Here is a 13004-nt window from a genome sequence, read left to right on the forward strand (position 1 = left end):
GAACACCATACACTGGGGACTCCTCTGATAACAAGTCTGATATTCCCTTCCTGCCTCTGGAAGGGAAGCATCTGAAGAGTTTTAGAGTGACAGAAATACTTCACAGCAGGACTCAGAGATAACACCCCTGACTCTGTGCAGCTGGTCTCATGCACTTCAGCTAATTCAGGCCTTATATTTCAACCCACATCTCAGGTTACCTATCAGAAGAGAGTTGGTCCAAAGTGCTTCTGAGCTTCTTCCCAGCTCTGACCTAGAGACTTCAATTCTGGGCAGAATGTCAATAATGTCTATGTACTACTGCAAATGTTGTATACACAGATGCAAATTGAAAATGAGGAAGACCTTGGAACAGCAATCAAAAAGTCACCAAGAGGGGGCTGGGGATGTGGCTCAAGCGGTAGCGCGCTCGTCTGGCATGAGTGCGGCCCAGGTTCAATCCTCAGCACCACATACAAACAACGATGTTGTGTCTGCCGATAACTAAAAAAAAAAAATATTAAAAAATTCTCTCTCTCTCTCTCTCCCTCTATCACTCTCTCTTTAAAAAAAAAAAAGTCACCAAGAGGAGCTGGGGTTGTGGATCAGTGGTGAGTGCTTGTCTAGCACATGTAAGGCTCTGGGTTCAATCCTCAGCACCACAAAAAAAAATAAATAAAATAAACGTTTTGTGTCCAACTATAACTTAAAAAAAAGTCACTAAGAGCATGATGGTGCAAGTCTGTAATCCCAGCAACTTGGGAGGCTGAGGCAGGAGGAACACAAGCTAAAGGCCAGCTTAGCAAGACCCTGTCTTAAAATAAAAAAACAAAGGACCAGGATATAGGTCAGTAGTAAAGTGCTCTGGGTTAAATTCCTAGTTAAAAAAAAAAAAAAAAGTCACCAAGAAAGGGCTGGGGTGTAGCTCAGTGGTAGAACATTTGCCCAGTATGCATTAGGTCCTGGGTTCCATCCCCAGCACTGCAAACAAACAACAGAAAGTGAAAAGAAAACTTGTAAATAGTTAAAAATATTTGAAAATCATATTTATAATAAGGGTTGATATATAAAATATATAAATATACAGGATATATAAAATATCCTGTCAGGCACAATGGTGCACATCTATAATACCAGCAACTCAGGAAGCTGAGGCAAAAGGATCACAAATTCAAAAATAGCCTCAGCAACTTTGTGAGACCCTCAGCAACTTAGTGAGACTCTGTCTCAAAATAAAAAATAAAAAAGGACTAGTAAAATGCCCTCTGGGTTTAATCCCTAGTAGGAAAGAAAGAAAAAAAAATTCCTATAACTCAACAACTTTTAAAAAAAGACAAACAACCCAATTAAAACATGGGGAAAGGACTCAAAGAAGAGACATTTATTCAAAGGAGGTATACAAAAAGGCATGAAACTAGTCATTAGGAAATGCAAATCAAAACCACAGTGAGAGCTGTGGTTGTGGCTCAGTGGTAGAGTGCTTGCTTAGCATGTATAAGGCACTGGGTTCGATCCTCAGCACCATATAAAAATAAATAATATAAAGGTACTGTGTCCATCTATAACTAAAAATTATATTTGAAAAAACACAAAACAGCTGGGCACAATGGCATATGTCTGTAATCCCAGCGGCTCGGGAGGCTGAGACAGGAGGATTGAGAGTTCAAAGCCAGACTCAGCAATGGCAAGGTGCTTAGCAACTGAGTGAGACCCTGGGTCTAAATAAAATACAAAATAGGACTAGGGATGTGATGCAGTGGTCCAGTGCCCCTGAGTACAAATAAATAAATAAAATTAAAAAACACAAATCATAATGAGTTACCACTCCACACCTAGGATAGCAATATTACGAAGGAAGAAAGGGAGGAAGAAAGGGAAGACAGGAGGGAATGACATGTAAGGGCAAGGATATGGGGAAATTAGAACCTTCACACGTTGCTAGTGGAGAATAAAACATTGCAGCCACCATGGAAAACCCCTTGGTGATTCCTAAAAAAGTTAAACTTAGCATTATTGTATGACTTAGCAATTCTATTGTTAGGTGTACACCCAAAAGAATCAAAAACAGAGATTCAAACAATAAGTATACCAATGTTCATAGCAGCATTATTCACAATAGCCAAAAGGTTGTTCGACCCAAAGGTCCATTGACAGATACATGGATAAAGAAAATATGGTATGTATATATACAGTGGAATACTACTCAGTCATAAAAATGAATAAAGTTCCTTGTAAAATATTGTCATGTGTATAAAAATACAAAAGATCCCAAAAGTCAAGAAAAGGAATGAATTTCTGAAAGAGAGGCCACAACAAGAGAAACCTTGAAAACATTGTTACATAAAACAAATCAGATAGAAAAAGACAACTATTGTAGGAATACCTTTATATAAAGCAGCTAGAATAAGTAAATTTGTAGAGAGAAAGTAAATTAAATTAAATGTAACCACTAGGAGTCAGGCTTGATGGCATACAGCTGTAATCCCAACTACTCAGGAGGCTGAGGCAGAAAGATTGCAATATGGAGTCCAGCATAGACAATTTAGCATGACCCTGTCTCAAAATTTAAAAAATAAAAAGGGGGATGGGGTTGTGGCTCAGTGGTTTGGCAATAGAGTACTTAGCTACCACGTGCGAGGCCCTGGGTTCGATCTTCAGCACCACATAAAAATAAAGGTATTGTGTCCAACTACAACTAAAAAATAAATATAAAATAAAATAAAATAAAAAGGGCTAGGGGTATGGGGATGTACCCCAGTGGTATAACACCCCTGGGTTCTGATAGCACTAACACACACACACACACACACACACAAAAAAAAAAAAAAAAAAAAAAAAAAACAACCAGGAGCTGGGAGGAAGAAATAGAAAGTTATTGCTCAATGGGTACAGAGTTTCTGTTTGGGGTTATAGAAATATTTTGGAAATACATGATAATGGTTGCACAACATTGTGAATGTAATTAATATCACTGAATTGTACACTTAAAAAAGAATAAATGGCAGGGTGCAGTGGCACACACCTATAATTCCAGTAACTCAGGAAGTTGAGGGAGAAGGATTCTAAGTTCCAGGCTAACCTTGGCAACTTAGCAAGACCCTGTCTCAAAATAAAAAATAAAATAAAAATGCTGGGGATATAGCTCAATGGTTGGGCACCCCTGGATTCAATTCCCAGTACTGATGAAAAAAAAAAAGGGGGAGGGTAAGTGGTTCATTTTATGTTACAAATATTTTACCACATATACACACAGAGTCACACCCCTACAGTTCTGCATGCCAGCATGAGCCTCATCTGGTTTTTCCTGATTAGACAAGTAGGGCCCAGGCACAGAGTTCAGTGAAAAACATCAGAATATTTTGTATTATGGCCTCATGTCAGAAATAACAAGTCCCTCTCTGCTAGCACAGAGCAACTGAGAAGAGCAAAGAACATAGTTTACTTTCTATCAATTTCTTAGAAGGAAGGTAGATTTTTATGGGCTAATAAGCCCATAGGCATTTTTAATAATGGTTGCTTAAGTAACATGAACCTATGATTATGGGACTTGAACATTTTAATTTAAGATACATCAATGGGATATCTTCAGACCCACAAAGCTGTGGTAGAAAGTGATAAGGTTTTTCAGGAAAAAAAAAAAAAAGAAGATGATGCAAGGTTCTCAGCCTCAGGGCTGAGTTGGCTCTTGAGGGCTAGGGAAGGTGTGAGCTCTGCTCTTCACCCTCTCAGATGAAAGAAACAATCACCACTGCCTCCACCCCAGATCTCCAAGGAGTTCCTGGAATCCCATCTGACAGTTTCACTTTGATATCTAACACCTTAGCTATAGCTCAGCAGGTTGGCAATTTTGTTCCTATCAGAACTTGTCCCAGATAAAAGAAATCAACAGTCTATACAACAGAGAGGACTCTGAGACAGTGGCTACAAAATAGTTGTAGAGACAGGATCTTGCTGTGTTGCCCAGGCTGGCTTCAAACTCTTGGGGCTCAAATAATCCTCACACCTCCACCTTCCAAGTAGCTGAGACTACAGGCATGCACCACCACACCCAGCTCTATTCTTAAAATATAAAGCATGTTTAGTGTTAAAAGATCCTATGTATTCTTTTATAGTTTAAAAGAAAAATTATCTAAGGACTCTGGTGTAGCTCAGAGGTAGAGTGCTAGCCTGAGTTTGATTCCCCAGCACCACAAGGAAAAAAAAAAATTTATCTATAGATCAAAAAAATATGTATTTATTTTTGAAAAAAAAAAAGAATATAATCATTTGCAGACTCCTGGCACAAAGGCTGTTATGAAACAGCAGTCTATAAAAAATAGTGCACACCAATTTCAGATCCATGGCTTCATAAACTTGGCTATAACCAGTTCTACTCCGCCAACCATTCCCTCTGCTTCTTTCCTCTTGATTCAGCTCTGAGTTGGCACTGTCTTTGAATCATCTGGGCACAACTACTCTTCTCTTCTGTCTACTTTTCGTCTTCCAATTACCTGTACTCCCAGGGCTGGTAGGTTTCATCCCATGATGAAACTGACCAAAAATTTACAACTGCCTGGTATACTGTACATTGAGAAAAATTCTGGGACTTTGTCTGGACAAGAATGAGTGTTGTTATCAATCAGTAATGTCTGTCATAAAAGCTGAGGGTATGGGGGAGGGAGTGTTTCACATTTGCCATAACTGATCTTAAATTAAACTTCCCTGAAATACCAAAACTACCTCTAAGTCCATAAGGGAGGAGAAGACGACAAGTGGAAAAGGGGTGCAAAGGACTTCTTTAGCCACTCCCCCACATCCCTAGACAGTCAAGGGCATCCTGTTCTGGACCCTTGATGAAAAAGGGACCAGCCTCTGCTCTATCACCAAGTCCTCCAGCTTCATTTCTTGCAACACAGCAATGACTTCACATTTTGGTCACAACACAAAAACGCCAACAATCCTGGAGCTACAAAGATGTTTAACATGAAGATTAGGGATGCAGCTCAATGGTACAGCACTTGCCTGACATGTGTGAGACCTTGGGTTCAATCCCCAGAACTGGGGGGTGGCGGGGAGATAGATTTTAAACAGAATTTCAGGAGAGGGAGAGGGACATCCTGGCACTTAGACACGGTTATTCATCCCTCTCCCAGTGAGGAGTCTTTTCTTTCCAAATTGACCACATGAATCTGCTATGGGCCCTTTATCTCTTTCCAATGGCCCCAGAATAGGAATAGCATATAGTGTCTGCCACCCAAAGCAAAAGGTTCATTCTCTGTGCTCCAGCCTAGTGAGCCCCTGCTTCCCTCCAACAGAGAATCTCTCCTTCCTACTGACCCATTAGAGGAAAGAGCAAATTTCCAGAAAATGAAGAAACAATGGGGGCAGGAGGGGAGATGTGAAGTGAATTCTAGGAATTTCTCTAGAGGCTAATCCTTGACCAACAAAGACCCTAGTTATAAAGAAGCAGCCACACTCTCCACTCTCAGCTCACAGTTGGAGCCTGGCCATATGAAGCAGGGAGATCCCACCAGAAAAGTGGACACCATATAGACTCCAGTTCTCTTACCACATGCCACAGCTATATCCCAGTATGCCCAAACTAGACCAGGGCATTAACCCTCAGCACTGGTAAGCCATAAAATATTCCAAGAGGTTCCAGAGCACAAATATTTCAGTCTCAAGAAATAGCATGGACTGGGGTTGTAGCTCAGGGTAGAGGGCTTGCCTTGCACGGGTTCAATTCTCAGCACCACATAAAAATAAATAAAATAAAGGAAGTATTGTGTCCATCAACAATTTAAAAAAGAAACAGCACACTGTGTTACCTGGGAAGAGACATAGCCCAAAGCCACCAGCTCCAGGGGGCCAGTCAGGGAGAGCTGCCTTGGGCAAGGACAGCAACTATACCTCTGAGCAGTCAGGACAAGGCTTTTGTCAGTCCACAGATAAACACTGAACTTCCCAACAGCAACATACAATACATACACAGTAGACTGAGGGGACCTTGAATGTGGGACCAGCCACAGGCTGTCTCTACACAGGGAGGGTCTGGGCTCAGAGGCTTTCCAGACCAGGAAGGCAGCAAGTAAGATCTGAGAGAGTGACTCTCTAAGTCTCCAGGGAAAATCACTTTGGGTGATCCTGACTCAGGAAAGGAAAATGCTTAGACATAAAATATGAAACCACCAGAGAATTCTATATAAGCAGAGTCCCTTTACCTCTGAGAAGCCTCCCTAGTTATCAATCTTCAGGATCCCTCCCCTATATCTTACATATGGGAGAAAGGCCAGCTAAGAGAGAGAAAAGAGAACTGCTGTAAGAAAGCCATGTTCAGGGCCAAGGATCTAAAGCCACTGGACCCCTCTGGATAAAGATCTCAGACAGAGGAGCCTCTACACCACATCAACAGAGTTTTTCCCCAGCTAGAGTCTCTACACACTGTTACTGCCCTCAGGACAAAGTCCATGACCCTTGGCCACAGCACACAAGGGGTTTTCAATCCAGCCCTTGACTACTTTATTCCCTGTGCCCATATCTTCTCGTTGTTGTTGTGTTTTGACACAGGGTCTCACTATGTTGTTCAGCTGACTTCAAATTTCTGGGCTCAAGCAATCCTCCTGCTTCAGCCTTCTGTAGTAGAGTGCTCCTGAGTTGCTGAGACTACAGGCATGCCTACCTTTGCCTCCACATCTTTTTATACATTGTGTCTTCTGCCTGAAGCATCTGCTCCTCACTTTGTTCACTGGAACACTAATTCCTTGTTCCATTAAGCATCATCACCTCTTATATGAAGCTTTCTCCAGAGGTGAAGGAGGAAATCTGGGCCACCCTGGATAGTACATACACTATCAGCTAACCTTTTCTCTATCATCCCTTGTCGTCACAAGCAGGGGCATATCTGTCTTCTCTACGAACAGACTTCATAACCTGTGGCCCTAGGGTTCAGGCCTGGGGCAAAATAACAAGGGCCTGTCTGCTGTATAGAATGAATGGAGTGGGGGGGGAGGGATTGTGGCTCAGAGGTAGAGTATTTGCCTAGCATGTGTGAGGCACTGGGTTCAATTCTCAGCACCACATATAAATAAATGAATAAAATAAAGGTCCATACATCTAAAAAATATTAAAAAAAAAAAAAGAATGAATGGACGGGGGCTGAGGATGTGGCTCAAGTGGTAGTGCTCTCGCCCAGCATTTGTGCGGCCCAGGTTCGATCCTCAGCACCACCTACAAACAAAGATGTTGTGTCCACCGAAAACTAAAAAGTAAATATTAAAATTCTGTCTCTCTCTCTCTCTCTCTCTCTCTCTCTCTCTCAAAAAAAAAAAAAAATAGAATGAATGGACGGACCCACTGTCTCTTGCCTAGCCACAGGAAGTCAGCTAAAGGAAGAAGCAACAGCTGGCTAATGATGACCAGAGATCCCTGTTCAGGGGCCCAGCTGCTGAGAACACCCCACCCCTTCTCACACTGTCCAGTGTTCTAGTCCAGGCTTGCTGTTCTTGAGTAGAGCCACCCATCACATGTCAGGAGGCTTCTGCTGCTGGGATGATGTTACAGTCTATTTTGAGGGTCACACTGGAGCATCGGTCAGCTGGGTCAGCCACACCCTCCATGTGTCATCACTAAAAGCCAGGGATACCCACAGGTCTGTAAACTCTGCCTGAAGAAGGTGGTGCCCAACCATGAACCCTCAGCTTAAGGGCCTCTTTGGCTTCCTGGAAAGATCAACCTGGATGCACCTTATCTCCTGGCACCACTGGCAGGGCTCATATGCCTCCTTACCCCATCAGACCTGCTCTCAATGGTCACAGCTCTGGTGACTCGGTCCCCAGTACAAAAAAAAAAAAAAAAAAAAAGGACATCATGAGAACAAATGCATTTCTTAAGAACCATGACACTAAAAACTGGATTCATGAAGACTTTCTACAAAGGAGATATATCCAAATCTCAGAAAAACAAGTTTACAGACTCAATGGAACAGTAAGTCAATAAAGCTATAAAGTCAATAAAGCTATTCTGACCATGTATATGCTATTTACTCTGAGATAACAGTGGCCACCACAGCTTTGATGAATGCTGCAAAGACTCTATTATCCCTTTGAAGCATACTGGGGCCTCTACATGACTAAGGTCTGATGAAAAAAAGTTTCTCCAAGGCAATTGCAGTCACTTTATTTCATGCCAACTTCCCTAGCCCCACTAAGCAATGAGCATCTTTGAGTTCTGTTCCCTATCACTGAAATTCTGTAAGCATCCAATAGGACATTCCCTTCCATTAATCCAGTGAAGGAATGCAATAACAGCCACAATGGGGAAAGGCAGTAGCAGCATAAACACTTGTACCTAGGATCAGATAAGGACATCTGACAAGTTAGGCTATTCCATTGCCCATCCTAAGCCCACCAAACATTCCAGGGACTAAGGGTTCATCCAAAAAACAGATACATCATCATTTGCTCCAATCAGGCATGGTGGCACATATCTATAATCCCAGTGACTCAGGAGGCTGAGGAAGAAGAAAGGATCACAAGTTCAAAGCCAGCCTCACAACTTAGCAAGACCTTTTGCAATTTAGTGAGACCCTGTCTTTTTTTTTTTTTTAAAGATAGAGAAAAAGAGAGAGAGAGAGAGAGAGAGAGAGAGAGAGAGAGAGAGGGGAATTTTATTTTTAATATTTATTTTTTAGTTCTTGGCGGACGCAACATCTTTGTTGGTATGTGGTGCTGAGGATCGAACCCGGGCTGCACGCACTCCAGGCGAGCGCACTAACAGTTGAGCCACATCCCCAGCCCGAGACCCTGTCTTAAAATAAAAAATAAAAGGATGGGGGATGGGCTAGGGATTAGCTCTATGATAGAGAGCTTTCCTAGCATGCATGAGGCCCTGGGTTCAATCCCCAGTACCACAAAAATACATTTAAAAAAAAAAAAAAAAGGACTGGGGATGCAGTTCAGTGGTAAAGTGCCCTGGGTTGAAAAATAAAATCATTTGCTCCATTCATTTCCTAGAGATACTATGAAGATCAAATCAAATCAGATACCTTGGGAAAGCTACACAGCTGGTTAATGCTTGGGTCATATACCAAACCAGGGTCAGAAATATACCTCTAACACTGACCAGAAAAAGGAAACAAATTGATTAATGTTTTCCTGCCCTATAACTGCTCTTGGCATTCTCAAAACTATTCTATATGACTGTGGGTGTAGCTCAGTGGTAAAGTGCCTACCTAGCATGCGTGAGGCTCTGGGTTCAATTCCCAACACTGTCAAAAACAGAATAAACCACACCTGATCCATACCAATATCTGGCTATATCTCAACCAAGAAAAGGCTTTTGAGGATTTTATAAAGCAACCACAAGGGGCCATCCATAAGTCACCATCTGATAATGGTCAACTGAGTAGAGAATCACAAGCATACATGACCTGGGACCTTTTAAAACTGAGGTCCTTTTAAACATACATGACCTTGAATCTTTTAAAACTTTTAAAAATGCTGGGGATAGAAGCTGAAAAAGCTGCCCACCTTTTGTTAGTCTTGTAGGCAACACCTACAATCAGACAATTCAACATAACAGAGTCTTTTTCAGCAAGATCCACTTAAAACTGAAATATTAAAAAGCCAGTCAAAGGAATCTAGGTCTCTAAGTTAAACATTTCCCTTCTGAAAAGTATTCTTGTTTCTCAAAGATGTTATCTATGAAAAGACTACAGAGGAGTGGTCTAGCTGGGCATGGTGGTGCATGAATATAATCCCAGTGGCTGGGGAAGCTGATGCAGGACAATCAAGAGTTCAAAGCCAGCCTCAATAACTTAGCAAGGCACTAAACAACTCAGTAAGACCTTGTTTCTAACTTAAATTCAATAAAGGGCTGGGGATGTGGCTTAGTGGTCAAGTGCTCATGAGTTCAATCCCTAGTACAAAAAAAAAGTGAGAAAGTAGTCTATTTCCCTCCCTATAATTTTAAGGAAGATCTCTCAATTTCTTTAGCAACGAGACTCCAGCATCAAAATCCTAGTCAGTACTATAACCATTTTTGAGTTACTTATTTTAAAAAGCCATTCTATTTTTTTTTTTTTTAGTTGTAGGTGGACACAATACTTTTATTTTTTATTTATTCATATGTGGTGCTGAGGATCGAACCCAGCACCTCACACGCACTAGGCATGAGCTCTACCACTGAGCCACAACCCCAGTCCCATTTTTAAGAAGCCATTCTCATTCACACTAGTTCAAGCAAATTAAATATATATTAAATATATAAATATATATTAAATAAATAAATATATATTCTTCTATTAGAGGGTGGGACAGGAAAATTAAGGCTCTAGAGCCCTCCAACAAAAGTTTTTCCTATCTGTTAACAACTAGATGGGGATGAAAAAGTGAAAGATCCAACAGCTTCCCATGATTAGAATCTGAAAACCATCAAATGCTAGGATTAAAAGCAGCTTAGATGGTGGCCTAGCTCCCCAGAGTGTAGATGAGAAGACTGAAGTCCCAAGATCTACCCAAATCCTCAGAGCCCTGCCAGGTGGGGGAGTTACAGCTTCCCTGAAGCAGGCTAGGCTCTTACTCTGGCAGTCCTGCCCCAGCACAGTCCCTTGGGCAGGCATTTTGCACACACAAGGGAAACAGTTCCTAGGAGAAGAATTATTCTAAATGATAGGAAACACAAACTCAGGGTCAGCAAGGAGGTCACTGGTAGGGTTAACAAACTTCCCACACCAAACCTAAGGTCTGATGAAGAAAGTTTCTCCAAGGCAATTGCAGTCACTTTATTTCATAGTTTAAATACTTTAAACATAGCCACTGGGAAAAAAAAGAAAGAGTGGGAGAAAAAAGAGATCGAAAATTGTCCCCTCTAATATCCTGTGTCTGCTTAAATCACCCTAAAGTAGGGAGTCTCCCTAGTGCTGACTTTAATAAGGACCTTCCTAAAGCTGGTCCAACTGGTGTTCAAGTCCCTAGACTGAAAAACAAGTTTATGAGCAGCAGGTCACCTGATTCTGACCATGTATATGCTATTTACCCTGAGATGACAGTGGCCACAACAGCTTTGATGAATGCTGCAAAGGCTCTATTATCCCTTTGAAGCATACTGGGGCCTCTACATGACTAAATCCCATAAAAAGGAAACCTGGGTGGGAAAGAAGGGAAGCCACAAACATCATGCCCTGGTGGGAAAAAACTCATTCTGGACAGTGAATTGTTAATGAAAACTTGTTACTTGTGTCCCTGATTTGTGAAATATGTGATTACATCATCACTAAAAAAAGTTCCCTGTTTTACCCACAATGTGCCTACTTGCTGTCAAGGCCCACTGCTTAGACTTGGACATTGCCCACAGTCAAGGGACAGAGGCAGCCCAGACCCAAGTGGCTTAGCAGATTCATATCAGTCATAAATGTCAGCCAGGAGAACCCAAACTCTGACCACAGAGAACAACCAAGTGTTGGGGACAAGAGAGTGGTAATGAGAGACTTACCCATCTCTTCCTTTGCTGACAATCTTTACTTCAAAGTAATAAATACCACAGGCAGCAGGTATGGGATGGGTGGCACGCACTGAAGCCGCATCTTTGTGATTTTTGCCATGACCTAAAGGGAGAGGGCAAGGAATAAATTTCAGCAGAAGGAAATGAAAATGGAAGGCTCATTCTCTCTGTTCCACGGTAACTTCACCCCTCACTGGCCAGAGTAAACCCTTATGCAGTCCAAGGAATAATTAAACAACTGAGTAAATAGATAAACCTCCCACCTTTGGCTCACCTCCTCCTGAGACTAGTTGCCTGACTGAGCCACATTCCCCCATAACAACAAAACAAGGGCACAGTCAATGTGGATCCATGTGAGAGATGCCTGAGTGCAATTGGCAGTCTCTCCACAATCCAGGCAGCCCACCTGAGACACCAGGGGAAGGAGGAGACAGACTAGGAAGTCATTCCCACCAACAACTTTAGCACAGAACCCCAGGCCCAGTCCGAGATGACTGACAAGCAGGCCAGTCCATACACTACTGGCTAATGGAGAGGGATGTTATCGCCTCTTTTTGCCCGACTCCTGAAACAAAGTGGAAAAGGGCTGAACTGGAGTTGGAGCCAGCCCAGGACAAGCAAGGAGGCCCTAAAGTGAAAGGTCCAGCTCAGAACTGGTTTAGACACCTGTTGCAGTTATTTTGACGTTGGGTGTCTCAGGGCTGAGCAAAGCAGGCAGTCAACCCTCGGCCTGGTCAGCTCCACCACTCTGGACACTCCGCAGGGACGAAGGCCTATCTTGGAGCCCCAAGGCAGATACAGGGACGTGATGCAGCAGAGGCCAAGCAACACAGCTGCCCTGCGGACACTACGGACTTATCCTCCTGGGATCAGACAGGCCGATACCTTTGTAGTGGACGCGGAGGTTGCCCTGGGAGAGGCCGATGTAGTTGTACTTGTCCTTGGGGCTCCAGGAGCGCGGCAGCGGCGTCTCGTGCTGGTTGACCGCGGGGTACAGGCGCTGCAGGCGCCGGCTCAGCTCCTGCTCCCCGGGGGATGGCAGCCCACCCGCAGCGCCCCCGCCAGAGGAGTCTCCTGCCTGCGGGCTCCCAGCTCCCGGGTCCGCCGTCGCCGCCGCCATCTTGGAGGGAGCTGCTATTGTGTCACTGGGGGCGGGGAGGAGCGCGACCAGATCCGCCCAGCTCAGCCAATGGCTCGCGAGCCTCCCGGGGCCTCAGGGAAACTGAGTCCGAGTCGGGCACTTCTCTTTGGACACTGCCACGCCTCGCCACATTTTGGACTGCATTTCCCACAATGCAGAGCTCCACAGGGGCGAGCCAATGCGGGCTGAGAGGGAAATTCGGGAGATGTAGTACACACCTGCTCCGTCCTAAGGCTGTCCAGCTGAGACTCCAGGACCCCGAAAACTACAATTCCCACAGACAAAGCGGCCTCCGGCCTCTCGGCTCTCCTTCCTCCCCTGTGGTCTCTGCTTATCTCCCTGACTCAATTCTGTCGCTAATGTCAAACTTGCTGTATTGTCTGTCTCCCAGGGCACCCTGTGCCCA

General features: G+C 43.5%; 1 protein-coding gene across 2 annotated transcripts in view; it reads right to left on the reverse strand.

The window, feature by feature from the left end:
- Positions 1–12621, reverse strand: part of RANBP10 (RAN binding protein 10) — a 64341-nt gene extending 51720 nt beyond the window's left edge. Inside the window, exons 1-2 of one of the 2 annotated variants that reach the window (XM_081274996.1) lie at positions 12343–12621; positions 11449–11560 (exon numbers count right to left, since the gene is read on the reverse strand). In XM_081274996.1, coding sequence (XP_081131122.1) covers positions 11449–11560; positions 12343–12577 — 347 coding nt within the window. In that variant the 5' untranslated portion in view covers positions 12578–12621. The remainder of the gene's footprint in view (positions 1–11448; positions 11561–12342) is intronic. The other variant, XM_081274997.1, reaches the window with a different exon arrangement.
- Between the last annotated feature and the right edge of the window lie 383 nt (positions 12622–13004).

The sequence above is a fragment of the Spermophilus citellus genome, assembly GCF_964194105.1.
Source record: "Spermophilus citellus genome assembly, chromosome: 18".
NCBI lineage: Eukaryota > Metazoa > Chordata > Mammalia > Rodentia > Sciuridae > Spermophilus > Spermophilus citellus.